Genomic DNA, 19,057 nt, shown 5'->3' with positions numbered 1-19,057 from the left:
GTGCTGGGCTCCCACAGCCATGATGTGCCTTTCCTTGTGCAAAGCCACACACACAATCCACGTGGTGCTGCGGGGGCCTCGTGGGGAGGCAGGGGGTCCTGGGGGGGACAATCCAGGTCTGCTCCAGTGACTCTTGCAGGGTGGCTTGGCCAGCCTTGTTTTTCTTTCCCCCTCTCTTTCTTAAACCCATGCCTCAGTTTCCCTGCCTGGAAAAAGAGGGTTTGCTTTCATTTGCATATGCCTGAAGGTCTTTTGGTCCTCTTCACAGCGCTGCATGCACCCACCGGCACAGAGGTTGCCCCAGGGAGCACTACATTTCAACCACAAAAGAAAAGGTGCTTCCCAGGGCAGTGATGATGCCTGTGTGCCCTTTTGGAAGAGAGGCTTATGCAAAAACATTAGCTCCTAGTATGACAGGAGATCCCAGGTGAATTTTGTGCCTTATGATACATGGGAGCACAGTCTGGACAGCTTAATGCTACCGAACACAAATGTTTTGTGCTATGGCTCACCCTAAATCACATTTACCCAGAAGCTCCTCAGTCCCAGCGAAAGAGGCCAGCTTTACAGCTTGCCCCGGGCACAGCAGGCTCAGCACTCACCTGCACAGAGCTGTGCTCCGTACAGCTGAGAGGGCATTGCACAAGCACCAAACTGGCCTGGCACCCATTTCCAGCCAGAATGCCAATGAAAACCTGGCTAGGGAAGATTCTATCTTGTATCCCTGGGGTAGGAGGGCATGGGACAGCAAACGTTTCCCTTTCTTGACGTGGATCCTGCCCTGTCATAAGCATTTCATGGCATGTTGGGTGAGCAGCCACCTGTTTGGTGACTCAGTTTCTCCACAAAGATCTCTGCCTGCCAGCCAGTGCAGGAGAAGGCAGGGGAGCCCTCTAATCCCCTGAGAGCCTTTCTCTGGGAGGGTGAGCAAGGTGCTGTGCTTCCCTCTCCTGTGGAAATAGGAAACGTTTTAAAAGTAACCAGCACATTTGATGCACTCAGCTTCCACCCTCACCCCCCAGACTTGCAACAGGGTAAGAGGGGAGGATGAAGAGGGGCTGGTTATCAAGACACTTCCTACCACCATCTCTTTGGGAATATGAGTCACCTGAGCCTGTCTTAGGCTTTACCCCAGAGATGAACTGCAGTCAGGGAAACCATGCTGCCGCAGGGCTGAGCAGCCTGCACTTGCCCAGGTAATCCAAGGCTGCCCTATCTCTCCTGGATCTCCTAAGAAAAATTAAAAAAAAAAAAAAAAAAAGCCAAATATTTTTCAGCTGATTGCCACACCGCCTCAGCAGACATATTTTCTGCTGCGTCAGAAGTCTGACACAGCATAAAGTGGAATGCTGCCCGTCAGCTAAGGGTTGCCTTATCTGTGCCCAGCTGGACTCCTGTTTGTGCTGTCGGGTTATCATCTCACCGCAGCCCCATGCTGAAGCTGGGCTGGGGGAGGCTGCTGTGACTCAGCATCCTGCAGCCCGTGCCCGCCGCCGGTGCAAATTTGTTGCACTCAATTTATGATGGGAGAGACAGCCACAGCAATACAGCAGAAATATCTAAAACAACCTGCTGCAGGAAACGGGGTTTGAGTCCTAGGCATGGGATTGAGCCTCGTCTGGTTCTTCCAGGCAGGCAACGCTGGTTTCAGAGCTGCTTTTCTGCCTGGATGTCTGAAGAAGACCCTCAGAATAAAGTGTCCCTCTGGGCTGGGGTGAAACAGGGTTTGTGGGATGTTCCCTGCCCCCCATCTCAGCTCAGCCCCACAGAAATGCTGTTATTTGGGACTCCCTGGGAGAAAGGGAATCTGCCTAGTGCATGATGCTGGGGTGATGTCTTGGTGCTGTGGAGAGCTGAGCAAAATGAATGACTTTCAGGCCAAATCCTGATTCACCCACAAGCCCTGGGACTGCAGAGGTGCTGGGACAAGCTGCTGAACACCAGGGGACAGGCTCTGCCAAGGGATGTCCCAAACATGGGGCTTTGGCATCACTCAGGGCAGGGGGCTGCTCTCTTATGTGGGGGACATGCGGTGCAGGCAGCCCTCAAACAGCTACTTGGTGGCTGCAGAGGTATTGCCCCAGGTGACATCCCATTTTCAGAGTCACTTGAGTAATAAGTGGGTGCCAGGTTGGAGTCACATCTCCTTTTCTGCCTTCCTGAAATTGTCCCAAAACAGAAACAGGTCTGCCTCTGTCCATTGCCAGCATTAACTGCTTGAAAGGCATCAGGGGACCATTACCCATACAGAAAATGTGTTCCTGACCCAGCTGGTCCTATGCACAAACAGGAGGAGAAAAGTCCTTGTCTGAGCTCAGCAATGCACTCCTTGGTCCCATAAGAGCCTTCTTTGCTCACAGGGACATCTTTCATTACAACTGACCTGGGATTGGAAAGTCTTGGACACAGCTCTTGTGGCTCCTGTCCAATGCTGATGGCTCTTTTGGAGGGGTGTCTGTGGGTGTCTTCTGTTAACCTTTTTTTTTTTTCCTTGTGTAAAGCAATGGCAGGCAGAGCCAGCTAGAGCAGCAGCAGGTGTAGTGCTGGGAGCAGTGGCTAGGTCCCCTGGAGCTAACCTGCTCCTTAGAAAAAAAGGATGCTGGAGCCTTGTTAAGGGGAAAGCAAGTCCATTTACCCTTACTCTGAAGTCTCTGGGGTTTAAATGTGTGGAGGGTTACCTGCTCCGCATACTACACTGCTGACCAGCATGAGTACAACGAAGCATCTTCCTGGAGCAGCAGGCTCCTTTGCTCTTCCTGAAGCAAGACTCAGCTCAGTTTGTCCAAGGAGCCCTGGCTCCCTTAGTGGCCACAGTTGAGGAAAGATGTGGGGAGGAGAGCAGCCTTACCTTTCAGGTGTGAGAGCGCTCACCAAAGCACAAGCACGCACAAGGGGGAGCGGTGGAGGAAGGCAGCATTGGATGCCATTAGCAGCTAAGCAAAGGAGGTGGCTGGTGCCCATACTTGACATTTGGAGCTACGGGTGCCTTGAGAGCACTGCAAAACCCCCAGGATTTTCAGAGGCAAAGGTTTCATGCCTCTTGTCTAAGGTCTGAGGATGGTCTCTAACCTGCCTGGCATGGCTGGGCTACCTCCCACAGGGGTTTCCCTCCCCAGCCTGTCCCATAGCAGGTGAGCCCAGACGCTCTGTGCTCTGTGGGCTGATCCTGACCTCCTGTGCCAGCACCTATTTTGCTCTGCAGCTCTTCCATTCCTGGCCCTGTAAAGCATCCAGGGTCCAGCCTTGGGCAATGGGTCTTTCTGGCCACTTTCTGTTCTTCTGAATCGACAGCTGTGAGTTTGAGTCCTGCATCAACAGACCTGCATTTGCAAAAAAAGCTGAATCCAGGGGAATTCTTGTCAGAGTGCAGAGATGCAGGAGGTTGAAGGTACCAGGACAGCCCCCAGCTCCAGACACTGTTTATGCCTGCAGGGCTGCAGGGATACTGCAGACCACCAAGGATCAGGACTTTCAGATTAGCCACGATTGAGCTGAATTGCCAGCAAGAGACAGCAGAGCAGCTGCACTGCAGGATTTGTGTGTGACCGCAGGGACACAGTGTCACACACAGGGCTATGTCAATGCCTGCAGGCTTTTTGCTTTGTAGGTTTCCTAACCAGGGCACTGTAATTTGTGGCACTGTGTTATCCCCTGGTATTGCAATCACTTATTTCATCTGTATGAGCAGGAGACCCCAGAAGGGACCTGATTTTCCATCCCTTTCTCCCTCCTCCGCTCACCTCCTGCTCTGGCAGTGCCCAGAGGCCCTGGGGAACACACATTTGGGGGATATGCACATTGCTAGAGGAGCAGAGGGGGTGGCTGAGTGGCTGAGCACCAGTTCCCACCCTCCTGATCAGCTGTGTTGGTACACGCTTGGCTCTGGTGTGAATGCTGCTTTTGGGCACCAGGCAGTTATGAAGGAGATTCTGAAATCCTGTCCTGTAGCACCTCTTTCCTGCCCTAAAAGAAAAAAATTATAGGAAAACTCAATTTACCCCATAGATAACAGGGGTGCATGCTGGTGTGACTAACAAACAGTGGCAGCTGATGTGTGGATAGAGGTATGGCTGCCTGGCTCTGCCTGTGAGCCCTCAGGCAGCAGAGCCGGACCCCAGCCCCACTAAATGATGAAGCCCATTTCTGCTAAATCCAGGGGCAGAAAACAGGCTGTCACATCTTGAACACAGCCGGGTGCTGGCTTTTATCTCAGGTTGCAGTGAGGGTGGCGAGGAGCTATCTGCGAGGGGCTCACAGGGTGTGGGTGGCGATGAGCTGCCTGTGGGTGATAGAGGGGGAGCTGGGCACGGCCAGGGAGGTGGGGTCCCAGCCAGCCTTTGTCAGGCTGATAGCTGGGTGTCATGCTACATCACTGGGGCCGGGGATGCTGCGCCAGCCTGAGCACTGCAAAGCAAGGCAGAGCCCTGCTCTGGAAGAAGTGGTGCTACAATGGTGCAGCATGGTCCTGCAGCACAGTGTGCATGGTGTAAGACTCGTCACACACCTGGCCACAGCTGGAAAACCTCATTTGGCTCCCTCAACCCCTGCGCCATTGCTCTGCACCCCAGGAAGTGCTGTACCAACCACGTCTGTCACTTGAACAGCCCCATTCTGGTGTCCCCTCCAACCCAGAGCTCCTGTCGGTTCATTTTGCAGCCCAGGGTAGAGGTTCTGGTATGGAAGTCAAAGGCTGGACCCTCTTGCAAGTAACCTGTGTCCCTCTTGCACTAGGCAGATGAAAACCTCATTGAGGGTGAGGGGTGAGAGCAAACCATCAGCTCAATTATAGGCAGAAAAAACACTGCCTTAAATGAGACTGTCTTGGAGACAGCTCATCATAAAAAAAAAAGCTGGGTTTGCCCATTTCTAGATTGCTTTTGCCCGAGTTCTTGTGTTGAGGAATAACTCAGAAGCTGTTTAATTAAATTTTTAACTTTTCCATGAATATACTGGCTCTTATTCCTGACTTTGTGCCTTTCATCCCTTCATCTCACTCATTCAGATCTGAACGTAGCCTATGACACTGGGTTGGCTTTAGTGCTGAGTATGTCCTGGTGAATCCCTTTACAGCAATTTAGGGACAGGGATGTATGAACAGAGTCAGGTCACATCTGCCATGCCCTGCAGTTCCCCTGTCCACTTCTGTTGCAGCCAGCCCCTAACCTCCAGACAGTGTCACCTGAGACCCAAATTTCAGACCCAGGAGATTTCCTACAAAATTCAAGCAATACAGTAAAAGGCTGTAAGTCAATTAAAACACCGAGGCCCACACTTGCGTGCTAAGTAAGTCATCATGTGGCGTGAAATTCAGGCCAGAGCAGTCAGAGCAAGGGGTGCTCTGCACCTCTTGGAGTCAGGCCTAAAAGGTACAAAGGGTTAAACCTGGATCCTGAAATTGGAGATCCACAGTTAGGGGCAGAGAGGCATTCATTTAACCTGCAGTTATATTTTCCCTTAGTTTATTGTTACGGCACAGAAACAATTTAAAATGTCTCTATGTTGAAAGCAGAGTGCCCCAGGCGATGAGCCACAGCTAAATTAGATAACTCTCTTTGCAGTAATAACATCAAGCTCTCTGTCTGCTTGCTGAAAAACTCCAATCTGCTCCAAATCTCCACTGTGGTGTGCCTGTACCTCTTCTGTTTGTGGTTTTTCCTATTCTCCCTTTCCCTCCTAAGGAGAAGAATTGCATTTTCAGAAATTCTCCTTGTCTTTTATATTCAGGCTAGTGACCAAACAGTCCCAGCCAGGGAAAGCTGTATAAATTATGGTAATTCAGACCAGCCCGCTGCTGCTCTGCATTTCCCTGAATTCATCATTGACCACATCCTGAACAGGTTTAGGGCAGCTGCTCTGCCAGTTTCCTTAAAGTCTGTGAGTATTTGGTAAGGCTTTGCTGTGGTCCTGAATTTGGGCTACAGCAGCCTGAAAACCCCTGCTGCCCCAAGCACCATTTCTGGAGCAACCCTTTACAGGGTATCTGCATTAGCAGTGTGGTGGTGAGAAGCTAGCTCTGGTCTTCAAGTTAAATCAAGGCACCTGTGGTAGACTGGACACAGCCAAAAGGACCAATGGAGTAGGAGTAGTCTGAAGCTCATATACGAATTTACAGCCCAGAGTGGCTGTAAAAGGTCATTGCTATTACAGGCTTTCAACATCCAGAGGTATACAAGTCTCTGATATGACCCTAACCCGATTAGCTGGCTGATTCACCCATTATTCCTTTTCTACAGTGCCTGTCCTACAGGATTAAGAGAGTGTCAAGAATTACTGTGGGTATAAACCAAGCCATTAAAAGGAAAAAACCAAGCCATTAAAAGGAATCAATACAGAAGAGCAGCACCAAATGAAAGAGTACCCCAATGAAAAGGTAGAATGACTTCAGCCTCTCTTCCTCCTGTTTCCTCCGCCTTCCCTCTTCCCCCTGCCCGCAGCTCTTTGTGACCATCGTTAACCATTCTGTGAAGAAGTGGTCCTGCTCACGCAACTGCAACAGAAAAAAACCCAAAACCTAAATAGGTCAAAGTGTGGGACCAGGACCTGGGGTTTCTCGCTACAAGCCATGTATCTGCTGCCTTTCCTGCAGTCCAGAAAGCCAGCATTTACTAACCACATTTTTATAAAATATTAATACTGCAGTTAATACTCTCCTCCAAACCTCTGTGCCTGATGTTGTCCTGCTTGTCCCAGCTTCGCACTACTCCATGTCCCTGCCAGACCTCCCTGAGCTTTTTCATGCTGCTGGTTCAAATGCAAAAGAAAAGCATCATTATCTTTTCTCTTCTAAAGTTCAGCTTTGCAGAGCTGAAAATGAGACTCCTATCACAGATGATTGCATTGCTAAAAATAGACCCAGATGTATCTTGGATTTTATTTTCAATGCCAGGAAATGCAGGCTACAGGGTGAGAGAAATAATAAATGAAAAGGTCCTGCTAGGTCATTTACTGTCATCCCCCAGCTGAGGATATGGCTGTTTTGGTCAGCACTGTGCTCAGTTGTATGAGCTGGCTGACTCACATGATGGGAATAGCTTGTGAATTTAGGGCCACACATTTTGGATTTCACTCTCTGAGTCCTGTTATATTGAAAAAAGACAGCTTTTGAAGTCTTCAGATCTTAAGAACCGAGGGTGTGTGACCGTGTGTCTGCTCTTTAGGTGAGTAACTAAAGCAAGCACTGGCCACCTGCACAATGCCTTTATCTGCCCAGAGCAGCCTCTGCTCCACATCGTGTTATCAGACCATGCCAGTAGCTCGCTTGCTGCTGAAAGGGGCCTGTGGGTCTGGCCTAGGATTCAGAAATTTAAAAGAATGAATAATGCCTCCTAGGACCCTGTGGCAAGGAGCTGAAATGTAACCACAGACGTGAACCATCCTATCTGGATCATAGTGATGAGCTTGTGCCACTGCTCAGCGTGGCTCCCATGAGATCAATGGACTGGTATCGATCTGTAATGGGTCAGAGGTCTGGATGAAACCTCCTAAACTGCCTGCAGATACACCCAAAGTCCATGGTCTTGTCAGGGTTCCCTACACCTCATGCACCCTGGCTTTGCCTTTCTGAGTGTGGGAGCACATCTTCACCCGAAGCCTGAAAAACAGGAGAACACCCATGGTGTTCAATAAGAAGGTGATACCTAGAGTCAAGCAAAAGCCTTTGGTCAGAGCTTGAACTGGCGGAAATGGATGTTGCTGTTCTGGTTGTGAGATGGTCGGTCCTGCTATCCTTGTGCAAGGCATTTAATTTCCCAGCAGGGACAGGCCAGTGAAGTGTCTGCCTTTTTAATATTGTACATATATTGAAAGAGCAGAGGAGCCTGCACCCAGTCACAGCTTGCCCTGGCACCAGCATCCCACAGAGGTATTCATAGAAACCTAGACCGTGAGGATCTCTGTTTCATTAACACCAAGCAGGCTGCATATCCATGGATCTCCAGCACACGCTTCAGGTGTGGAGGAACTGGACTGACAGGCTGATTTTTTCTGCACTTCTGCCTGGTGAAAGGTGCCTGCTTAGGAAAACAGAGAGGGGCTTCTCTGCTGGTCTGTGTGTGCAAAGCTGCAGCGCAGGGTGAGAGCACTCAGCATATCCAGTATGCTTCTGTGCAGAAGGATCTGTGAAGTGCCTAAGTTCATAATCAGGTCATCTGTCCCATCAGAGAAATAGCCCTCAAGTTTAGAGAGCCTGTAAACCCTGCAGAGGGTTGGGTGCTGCTGCAACTCAAAGGTTGGGTGCTGCTGGCATGGATCTCTTCTAAAGTACCTTACACATGGGTCAGTGCCTGCTGCAGACTGCAGGTCATGGGGTGAGCAGGCAGTCAGAGAGCAGGGAAGGAGCAGGAGATAAGAGGGCATTATGTCCTGAGCCTGCTGTTAAGCATGTCCCAGGGCTTTTTCCTTGAAGACCACACCTCACCGCAGACTGACCACTGCGTGGACAGACCGACCCACCACTGCTGGGGACCCCCACCCCAGCCCCAGCCAATGACCCCACAGCGCAGGACAGGGAGGAGCTGCTGGCAGGGGATAAAAACCTCCATGGGGTCTGCAGCTCAGCTACAGGGTCTGTGTCCTCCCACCGCTCTGAGCAAAGCCGCCTGCCACCATGGTGCACTGGTCAGCTGAAGAGAAGCAGCTCATCACCAGCCTCTGGGGCAAGGTCAATGTGGAGGAATGCGGTGCCGAGGCCCTGGCCAGGTAGGTCCATCTCCCAGGCATCTGCTCAGCTGCACCCTGGATAGACAAACCATGGCAATTGCATTTGGGAGCATTAACATTGTGTCTGTGTCCCTCTGTCTCTCCCCAGGCTGCTGATTGTCTACCCCTGGACCCAGAGGTTCTTTGATAACTTTGGGAACCTCTCCAGCCCTACTGCCATCATTGGCAACCCCAAGGTCCGTGCCCATGGCAAGAAAGTGCTCACCTCCTTTGGGGAAGCTGTGAAAAACCTGGAAAATCTCAAGGCAACCTTCGCCAAGCTGTCTGAGCTGCACTGTGAGAAGCTGCACGTGGACCCCGAGAACTTCAGGGTGAGCTGCACTTGGTTTGCATCAGTTTGACCCCCTCTCCCTCCATCCTGTAAAGTACCTCAGTGCCTGCAGGGTTCCAGGCAAGCACCAATAACATATATTTTAGTCACCAAACAGAAAGGGGCTGGTTTGGATGGAAACTGGGGGAGAGGAGGAGGTTGGGCATTTGACAGTTCCAGGGAAATGACAGGCTCCAGGCTGTGAGGGGTCTGGGGACAATTATAGGGAGATGCTCTGAAAGCCTGGAGGCTTGTTCAGGCATGGTTTGGGAGAAGTGGTACAAGGATGTCGGGAGGCCTAGTGGGGCTGAGGGTGGAGAGCATAGAGGGAAGTCTCGCTGTGTCAGCGCCATGGGCAACCTCTCCCTGGCACCTCCTCACCCCAAGGATGAGGACCACTTCATTTCACCTTTTTCCAAGGTGAAAAAACATGAGAGGAGAGGGAAAAGCAAGTGTGGGATGGTCAGGGGCTGTACACTGATGGGAAGAGATTCAGGCTGGGATTAGAGAGAGAGAAGACAGATCTGCATGTGAGGACAAGGTCAGCAGATGAGGGAGGGGAGCGGGAGGGAATGAAGCAAAAGAGATCAGGGTGCAGGGGGGTGAGAAGTCACTGCGGGTGAAGAGAGGGAAAATTCGGACTGAAAGGGATTGAGAGAGCTGGATGTGGCTGATGGCCTCTGAGTGAGTCTTTGTTTAAACCTGACTTTGGGGGTGTAGTAGGTAGACCTCATAATGACCTTAACCCCCTGCTCAAGTAGGCATGGATTTTCACAGCAGAAAAAAGAAAAGAAAAGAAAAAAAGACAGAAAATGTCTGGAAATACAGTCTAGAGGCTGGAAAAAGAGGCAGTTGAGAGAAGAAGCAGAGACAGATCAAGTGGATACTGGTGCATACGATCAGCACAGGACTATTTTCCTGCACAGAGAATTCAGCTAAAAATTCTTCCCCGGGTCGCAGCCTCCAGGACCCACCAGAGAGTTGTGTTCCCTCCAGCCTCTGGTCCCTGGGTCCTGTGCAGGGGTGCTTAGCACCATGCTGATGTGATTTCCTTCCTTCTCTCTCCAGCTCCTAGGAGACATCCTCATCATTGTGCTGGCTGCACACTTCACCAAGGACTTTACCCCTACCTGCCAGGCCACTTGGCAGAAGCTGGTTGGCGTGGTGGCCCATGCTCTGGCCTACAAGTACCATTAAACACTCTGGAGGCCAATGTGTTTGTAACAGTCAATAAAAAACCCCACATTTTCTGGACTTAGTGTGCTCCTCTGTCTCTGGCTGCCTGTGTTATGGGAGGGAGGGAGCAAGGGTCATTGAAGGGGGAAGATGGGCTCTGGACTGCTGAGACCATCATGGTCCAGAAAGGCATCCAGGCTGGCCAAAGGGGAGGCTACATTTGCTGGCTATTTGGCCTCTCTCCAGAAGGCATCAGCGTACTCACTGCTGCCCTTTCCTGCCTGCCCAGCAGTACTGGTCCTGGACCTCCATGCACAAAGTGATCATAGAATCTTTATAAAATCCTTTAAGTTGGAAAAGACCCTTAAGATCATCAAGTCCACCTGTAAACCATAAATCTCACTTTAAGTGCAGGCCCAATAGCTTAAACCTTATTGTCTTCCAGGGAGGGAAAATACATTGCTTTCAAAGGCACAGGAAAAATGCTTATGCAAAGCATGATATCCTGACAGCAAAACAAAGACGGAAGTCTAGGTGCCCTGATCTCCTGTATCTGACTTCCAAGATAACAAAATACACTGTAGAAAGACTCAGTGAGAAGATCCATGATAGAACAGAGGTACTTCTCAGAGGTGATACTATAAATAAATCAGTTTTGGTGAGTGAAACAGAGCGCAGCTCCATACCCACCCATTCAACTTATTAGCCTTACCAAGTGTATTACAGTAGGACAGCTGCTAGGATGCACCTCACATATGGAGCTCCAGTGGGACATCTGGGGATACTGGCCTCTAAACCAGTGATGGGCACATCCCAGCCCACCTAGTACTTCTGAGCTTGCTGAAATCAGCGGGGGGTATGTGTGTGTATTTCTGACCTATTCTGTGCAGAAGAAGCTGCAGGGCAAGCAAGGGCCCCTCTGTCCCTAAACATCTCAACCTGTGATGCATGTAAGGATATACATTTGTAGAGATTCACTGAAGCCAGTTTAGATTAGGCAGAAATTTAACCCTTTGTATTTTAGTACCAGTACCAATTTTTGTGTATTTTTACAAAGTTCATCAAAAGCGTTCCCTGAATCAGCAAGGAAAATGCTCTTACCATTACTCTTGCACATTTTGATGAGAGTACGATATCTAAAATGTGTATGAACCCACGAGGGGGGAGTGAGGGCTGCTTTGAAACAGGACTGATCAGAGCTTTTTTTCACTCAGATTGGCTCAATGGAAGAATGTTTTTTCATTGGAATGCAAGGATTCTGTGTAATGCACATCAGTTTCAGCAATGCTCTTCCAGGAATAACTTAAAAAGCAACAGGGACAGACATGTGAGTGTTGCAGATTGTTGAAATCTTTTTTTTTTTTTTTTTTTTTGCATGATTTAGGAATAAATTTTCTACCTTTCTCCTGAAGTTATGTTATGACACCTCTGTCCCACACAGGCAGCTTGTCTAACAGGCAAAGGACCCAGCCCTGCTGGCAGTACCAAGCACATCCTGGGCTGGGGGAAAAGAAAAAGTAAAAAAACCCTAGAAACCAGTCCAGCTTTCCTGCAGCACATCATTCTCCTTTCAGTCAGCAAATGGGCATTTCAGCAGGATTTTAGGAGATAAGACTGTTTTCAATGTCTTGTTCCAGTTAGCACAAAAGTGCAGTTCAAAACCTTGAAATCTGCCGCCAAACAGAAAAGGGCTCCTGTGCCTGAGGCATGGGTGGATGTAACAGCAAGAAAATGGCTGTGCGTGCATCCAGCAGCACACGCTCTGTCTGTTCATGTCTTTATACCTCTGGGTCCCAAACCAGCAAATGCTTGCAAAGTGTCTGTGGACCTCAGCAATATGTTTTTGCTCCAGGGTCTGTGAATGTCTTAATCATTCTGCTCCTCCTCTCCCACCCTGTGCCATGGACACATACCAGTGGTGATGTGGAGTGTATCCTGCTTCCTAGCCGTGCACTATGCCAGCACCTGGATGGTCCTCTCAGCCTTAATCTGCAGTTAGAGGTACAGGCAAGGGGCAGAATGCAGTGCTGGGGTTGCAGAGCCAGTGTACCAGGCTTTCCAGGTGAGAGTTGCACCTCTCTTGTGTGAAGCAAGAGCAAAGTTATGGCCACCAACAGCCCTTCTGACCCCAAAGGGGGGCTAGAGGTGAGTCCTGGATGCAAGCCAGGCAAACACCACAGCAAACCTGGTGTTGAAATGACCTGCCTAGTCCCCACAGTGTGGCATCAGTAGCTCTAACATCTCTTTACAGAGGAAGTGGTGTCAGTAATGGCTCCTTCCTTTGCAGCCAAGGAATGGAGCAGCCCAGGGAAAGTGGCTTGATCAAAGTGCCTCCAACAGCTGGTGGGAAAGCAGGAATCAAATGTGCATTTCCAGGCCATCACGCTGTGCACATTGTCCTCTCTGGGGAGGAGAGCCCAGCCTCACCAGCACAGTGATGGGGCAAAAGCAGTGCTGGTGTTTTACCATGAGACAAAATAGTCATCAGGGCATTTCTGCAGTGGCTGTGCAGAGTGATGCTGGGATGCTCAGGCAGGGCTGGGAGCCACGAAATGTCCAGGACACAGTGAGCCATCAGCTTGGTCCTTAGCAGCTAGCTCTCATTCAGGACCTGACTTCTGCCTTGCTCTCTGTTACACCCTTTCAGTGAGCCCCAGATGCTCACCATGAACCCCAGCATCTCTACATAGTGCAAACACCCTTTTGGAGCCCAGGGTCCCTTTGAAGTGGTTCCAGCCCTCCATGGCCTGATCAAAGCAGGGCTGGAAGATGCACATTCCCACTTTGCTGTCTGCTGCTTCCATTCCAGGGGGAAGGAGCAAGCTCCTGCTCTCAGCTAGGAGAACACAAGGTACTGGCACAGAGTGAGAGGAGCATGGACAGGGTTGTTCAGCTGGGAAAGGAAGATCACAGCAAATAAAGTGGGAACAAAGACGCCCTTGAAATCTACTGGTTTATGACACAAGAAATTGCATGTTTTGGAGGAGGGAGAAGAGGCTGGCCTGGATCCAGAGTGGCAGAGGCTGGGTATGGATATCACTCCTGCTGATAAGGGCTCTGGTGAAGCTTGGTGCTGGACACTCCCTTTTGCAATCAGTGACAAATAAATTCTGCTTGTTTCAGAAAGACTGTCACTGTAGCTGCCTTTTGCCATCATTGGGATCATTTATCTATTAAAAGGGATGGTTCCCATCCATGGAAGTGGGCATGGCCTAGTGAGGGGCCAAGAAATGAAGAACAATTTTGGGAATCTTCCAGCCACCAAAGTGAACAGCCAGCAGGAAGGATGCTTGAGGCAAGAGTCCTGACCATAGTGAAATCCATCCCAGGCAGACAGAAAAAGGGGCCCTAATTTTCCTTCTGGGGATAAGCATGCTGTAGGGTACTGCTGTGGGTGCACTAGGGGAAAGATCTCCCTTTGACACTGTGAACTGGAAAAAAGCTACAGAATTTGCTTCTAATTGGCACTGTTTTGGTTGTGATGAGCATTTCCCTTCCCATCCTGTGCCACCAAACAGCTCCCTCAGCAGACAACCCCTGTACTGGGAGCTCTGAGCATCCAAAAATTGCCAGCCAGGCCTTTGCCCCCAAGACATAAAGCAGGTGGCCTTAAAATGTACTTAAAATGAACTCTTTCTTACAAAAATGGATGTGGTGGATGGAACCCCTGAAGAAGCCCCAAGCAGAGCACAGGGCTTGGACTGTCTGGGCTATTTGCACCTTTGTTTTCTGCCAAGTGTCTCTGCCATCCCACAGCGTACAGGGCTGCTTGCAGCGAATGCTCATGGTGTCCTGGCTGAGATCACCCTGTTATCCTTGCAGGCACCTTCGGGGCTGTACCTGCTTGACTGTGAGCTTGTGCCTCTGACAGCATTATGGACCACTGCCCAACTGTTGTAAACAGCCTCCAGGCCTGCCCAACATAGCAGGTTTCCTTAAAATGTCTTTGTGGCTAACCACCCTTAAAACTAAAAAGCCATTGGAAGTCTTTCACAGGGAGTTTAGTGTCATGCTGTTTCCTTCTGTCAGCTGATAACTACCCCGTGGCACTGATGGAATTGCTGGAGATGATGTGAAAAGCACCTTGAAGGAATCACTTGCCAAGATGGGACAATGTTCTCCAGCAGAAACACTGCAAGCTCAGGAGATGCTGCTGCCCACAGCACTGAGTGAGGAGGAGCCACGTAGGATGTGGAGGGACAGGGCTGAAGGAGAAGGAAGGCAATATAAGCCAAAGCTCAGCAAGCCCCATGAGCTGTTCATCCTTTGCTGCTTCTCTTGGTTTAGCATCTCGCCTCATGCCTGGGATGGGCATTTGAAACTGCCCTCATGGGATGGTGCATCCAAGCTCTTTTGGTGCTGAGGTACCACAGGACTGATGCCACCAGTTCACCAGTATACTCTGCTAATAAAGAATCTGGAAGCTGTGTCCGCAGAGCAATTTGCTGACATTACAGCTTCCTCATTTCTTATGTCTATATTAAATGGGAAAACACATGCATGAGCCATTTTGCAAACATAGCAGAACTAGAGTTGCAATTAGACAATTTAGTTTAAAGTCAGGTCACCAGTTGCAGCTGAAGACAGAGCTCAGTACCTCACTCTATAACACACTTCTTGCATCAATGCTTCCTACAGTGCATCAGGACCCAGTTTGAAAAATTATACTGGTACGAATACTTTGACAGCCTCCCTTGTTAGTAAAAAACCACCTTGGATCAAGACGCCTTCTCAAGTAGGAGGGTGGAAAAAGTCACAACTTTCAAAGATCTAGTAACTGCAGGGAGTAATGGTATTGACCAGATGTAAGGCTGGAAGAACTTATTGACAGTTTTATTTGGAGCAGGCAGAGAAAAGACAAGGTAGAGCTCTTTGGATTTGTAAAGGCTCTTGCTAAGAAGAAGACATGAGGGCAGACTTCATCCTGTACCAGTGAGACATCATCCCTGCCAGGCCATTTCTTGGGGCTGAATTATTTGATGTGAACAAGGAATCTGATCAAGACAGCTCTACCAACAGTAGAACTGCTGCTTTGCCAGGACAGCATACTGCTTTTGGGGTACAAGGTATGCTATATACCAAAAAACCTTTTTTTTCAAGTGTAAGCAGTGTCTGCACTCAAGAGTTTGTCAGTACTAGTGCCTGGTACAGCAAAACCATCCAACTGTTGCCATGCAGACAAGGTTTTATTACCTATTTCTGCTAGCTGTCTGAAAAAATAAATAGGTCCCTATTTGGTTCTGCCTTTTATTTGGTGTACACCCTATTCCTGGTTTGATCAGGCTCAGAACTGTGCCCCAAAGCCACCCAGTTATTAGACTAAGGGATAGTCATCAGCCCCATACAGTAATGAAGCATTCAATATCTAAACAAAATAAAAGTTGTGTTGTCCTCTTCCTGGAGGGCTAGCAGATAAAATTAACATTGGTTTTGCACAGTACAGCCTGGTCCTAGGTGGCATCAGGTGGGACTGACTGTCCACGTGGGTGATGTGTCTGGCTTGTACCTCAAGTTGCGCCAGGGGAGATTTAGATTGGATATTAGGAAAGTTTTCTTCACTGAAAAGGTGTTCAAGCATTGGAACAGACTGTCCAGGGATGTGGTGGAGTCACCATCCCTGGAAATGTTCAAAAAAGGTGTAGATGTGGTGCTTAGGGACATGGTTTAGTGGTGGACTTGGCAGTCCTGGGTTAACGGTTGGACTTGATGGTATTAAAGTTTTTTTCCAGCCTAAATGGTTCTATGATTCTATGATTCCTCATAGGACTAAGGATAGGGGTAGCGCTGTGCTCTTGAGACCTGCAACTCAGAGGCATGCCTTCAAGGTGAATCCACTTTCTCTGTTGACAGGGAATTGCACTGGAGATGGGAAATAGAGTTTAGGTTCATGATGGCATGGACAGTAATGATGGACAATGACGATGGACAACAAATCTGAAGCTCTTTGCTAGGAGAGACAAGAAAGAACATTCTTACGTTAAAATCATGGGTCCTAGATTTGGGAGTGATCATTCAATCCTTGTTCCCCAGTAATCCTCTACTCCTTTGAGCTGGGGTGGATGATGCCTAGAGCTGTTCAGGATGAATTCCAGGAATGCAGGGCACCAATGCACATTAAAAGCCTGAAAACATGGTGAAGATGGAGACTGCAAACTCTTTGAACATCTTCTTCTTGGGTCTGCATCACATGTTCAGCCCCCAGCCTCTGGCTGCCGCTGAAATGCTCGAAACCCACAGCTGGGGAGGAGCCGTGCAGGCAGCTCCACCTGCACTTGGGGCTGCAAATACAAGTGCATGGGTATGAGATGATGCTTGTCCACTCAAAGACTGAGGGGGAAAAGGGCCCCTTTTCCCCTTGGACAGCATCCAAAATTGCTATCTTTCCTTGTGCAGCCCAGCTCCCTCCCCAGCCCCAACCAATAGCTACGTGAATTGAGATTAGAACAAGCGGTTACTAGTGTATAAAAATCCCTGGGGCAGACTTCTGCTCCACTTCCTTGTCATTGTTCAGGGAAGCCCCAGGCAAACCCTCCTGCTCTACACCATGGTGCACTGGACAGCTGAAGAGAAGCAGCTCATCACCGGCCTCTGGGGCAAGGTCAATGTGGCCGAATGTGGTGCTGAGGCCCTGGCCAGGTAGGTCCATCTCCCAGGCATCTGCTCAGCTGCACCCTGGATAGACAAACTGTGGCAATTGCATTTGGGAGCATTAACATGTCTGCTTGTGTCCCTCTGTCTTTCCCCAGGCTGCTGATTGTCTACCCCTGGACCCAGAGGTTCTTTGCTTCCTTCGGGAACCTCTCCAGCCCTACTGCCATCCTTGGCAACCCCATGGTCCGTGCCCATGGCAAGAAAGTGCTCACCTCCTTTGGGGAAGCTGTGAAGAACCTGGACAACATTAAGAAATGTTTTGCTCAGCTGAGCAAACTCCACTGTGACAAGTTGCACGTGGACCCCGAGAACTTCAGGGTGAGCTGTTCTCAGAGTCCGGCCTCAGCTGGGCAGGGGTTTCTGTTCTCTGGAGGGAGCTTTAGGGGTCTCTGAGGTGTCTGTCAGTCATTGAGACCTAGAGAGAAACTCTGAGGCTGCCTGAGCCTGGGTGCCTGCTGAGGGCGGGCAGCGGCGGTGGAGGGGAGAGGGGAGCGAACAGGCACACTCGGGAGAATAGAGAGGAGTTATGGGACTGGGAACTGTGAGAGGATGAACCCAGGCAGGCAAGGTGGATGGGCATGAAATGCAGAGTCGAATACGTGCTGGTCGTCAGCAATGTTGGCTTGGAGTGGCCAGAGACCAGAAGGGAGGAAAATGAGACAGGGTTTGGAGGACAGAGCTGAGCTTGGCTATGGTGGAGTGGTTAAGCCAACAGAGAAAATAAACACAGCCACTTCACCAGAAGGAGGGGATTTGAGCCAAGAGAAAGCAAGGGTGGGTAGGGATATGAAAGGAAAGGATAAACCCAGTTGAAGAGGAGGGAGGAAGGTAAAGGAAGGTGTGTGGGGAGGAGGATCCAGCACATCCAGGCATCTTGATGAGTGCCAGAGATGCAAGCTGTGCAAGGAGCTTGGTGCTCTGCACAGGACTGTGATAAATCCATTCCTTGCTTTGTGATGCATTCCCCAATAACTGGTCTTCATGTGTGAACACCTGGGTGGTGTGACGGTGGAGAGGGAGGAGGGGGCAGCACCGGGCTGATGCCTTCTCCTCCCTCCATTGCCAGCTCCTGGGTGACATCCTCATCATCGTCCTGGCTGCCCACTTTGCTAAGGACTTCACCCCCGCCTGCCAGTCCGCCTGGCAGAAGATGGTCCGTGTGGTGGCCCATGCACTGGCCCACGAGTACCACTGAGCCTCCTGCAAACATTTGTGCCTGGAGATTCTCCTGGTTCATGGGGAAACATCCTTTGGTTCTGCTGGTCTTTAATTGCCAAATAAACACCAACTGCTTCAGCTATGAAAAGGTGTCTGCTTCTCTGTGGGGCTGGGGTGGGGGCCACCCCTAGGTGCTGGAGAATGGGAAGGAGGTACTCACACACACAGGGTAACGTGAGCTATGGTCTTGTCTGTGAATTCATGCAAGTGAGACTTGTCTGAGCTGGAAAATCCAGGGGGAAATTTAAAAAAAATAAATAAACACTATAAAATGCAAACAGAAATACTCTGATGCTTTTTTGAGGCTTCAGGCAACATCGTTGAGTTTAACATTATGAGTTTTTCACAGATTAGGTGGAACAAAACTTCGTACAAAAACGTGCAGTGGGAGAAGGGGCAGTGAGATCAGGGCCATTGTAACTTCCTTCATGGAAAGAAAAATGCTTTTTTTGTTGTTTTTTGACTAAATCATTACCATTCTCGAATTATTAAAGGCAGAATGTAATAGACACAACTATATATTATGCAAAAAATATGCCAAGAAGGTAATTTCACAGATGGGAGAGACAAAGCATCTGCTTTCACTGGCACCTATGTTTAACTTTCCACAAGCAAAACGAAATTCCCTGAACAGTCCCCATGCCACGTGGAGGACCATGGCCCTCACCAGCCTCCTATCCTCCTTTCAGACTTGCAGCATCCCCGCAGCACTAAGAGCAATTCAGGGACATGTCTGGGGTTTCTGGGTGGTGAATCCCTCCCACCCCCTTATCAGGGAGAAGTCAGGGTGAATGGCTCCAGAGCAGCTCTGCAGTAAACACTGCACTGTTCAGCGTGGAGGGCTGGGGACCAGTGTCACCCCCCAGGCATGTCCCCAGGGTCCTTTGGCCAAGCCCACTCCTGAAGTGAGCAGGCAGGGGAGAACCGGAGCAGCAATCACTACAGTGGCAGCACAGCCAATGCAAACCCATTGATCCATGGTCA

The 19,057-nt window shown here is 49.8% G+C and overlaps 2 protein-coding genes across 2 annotated transcripts; both read left to right on the top strand.

The window, feature by feature from the left end:
• Positions 1 to 7,317: 7,317 nt before the first annotated feature.
• On the top strand, positions 7,318 to 16,826 carry LOC130145181 (hemoglobin subunit rho). The gene is made up of 3 exons (XM_056329758.1): positions 7,318 to 8,697; positions 8,807 to 9,029; positions 10,097 to 16,826. Exons 1-3 carry the CDS (start codon positions 8,606 to 8,608, stop codon positions 10,223 to 10,225), a joined length of 444 nt encoding a protein of 147 aa, XP_056185733.1. The 5' UTR covers positions 7,318 to 8,605; the 3' UTR covers positions 10,226 to 16,826.
• On the top strand, positions 16,682 to 18,161 carry LOC130145180 (hemoglobin subunit beta-like). The gene is made up of 3 exons (XM_056329757.1): positions 16,682 to 16,840; positions 16,951 to 17,173; positions 17,922 to 18,161. The coding sequence occupies exons 1-3, from the start codon at positions 16,749 to 16,751 to the stop codon at positions 18,048 to 18,050; spliced, it is 444 nt and encodes a 147-aa protein (XP_056185732.1). The 5' UTR covers positions 16,682 to 16,748; the 3' UTR covers positions 18,051 to 18,161.
• Positions 18,162 to 19,057: the final 896 nt, after the last annotated feature.

This window comes from Falco biarmicus, chromosome 2 (genome assembly GCF_023638135.1).
Source record: "Falco biarmicus isolate bFalBia1 chromosome 2, bFalBia1.pri, whole genome shotgun sequence".
NCBI classification, from domain to species: domain Eukaryota; kingdom Metazoa; phylum Chordata; class Aves; order Falconiformes; family Falconidae; genus Falco; species Falco biarmicus.
Note: the sequence above shows the minus strand (reverse complement) of the source record. Positions and strands in the feature narration are given on the sequence as shown.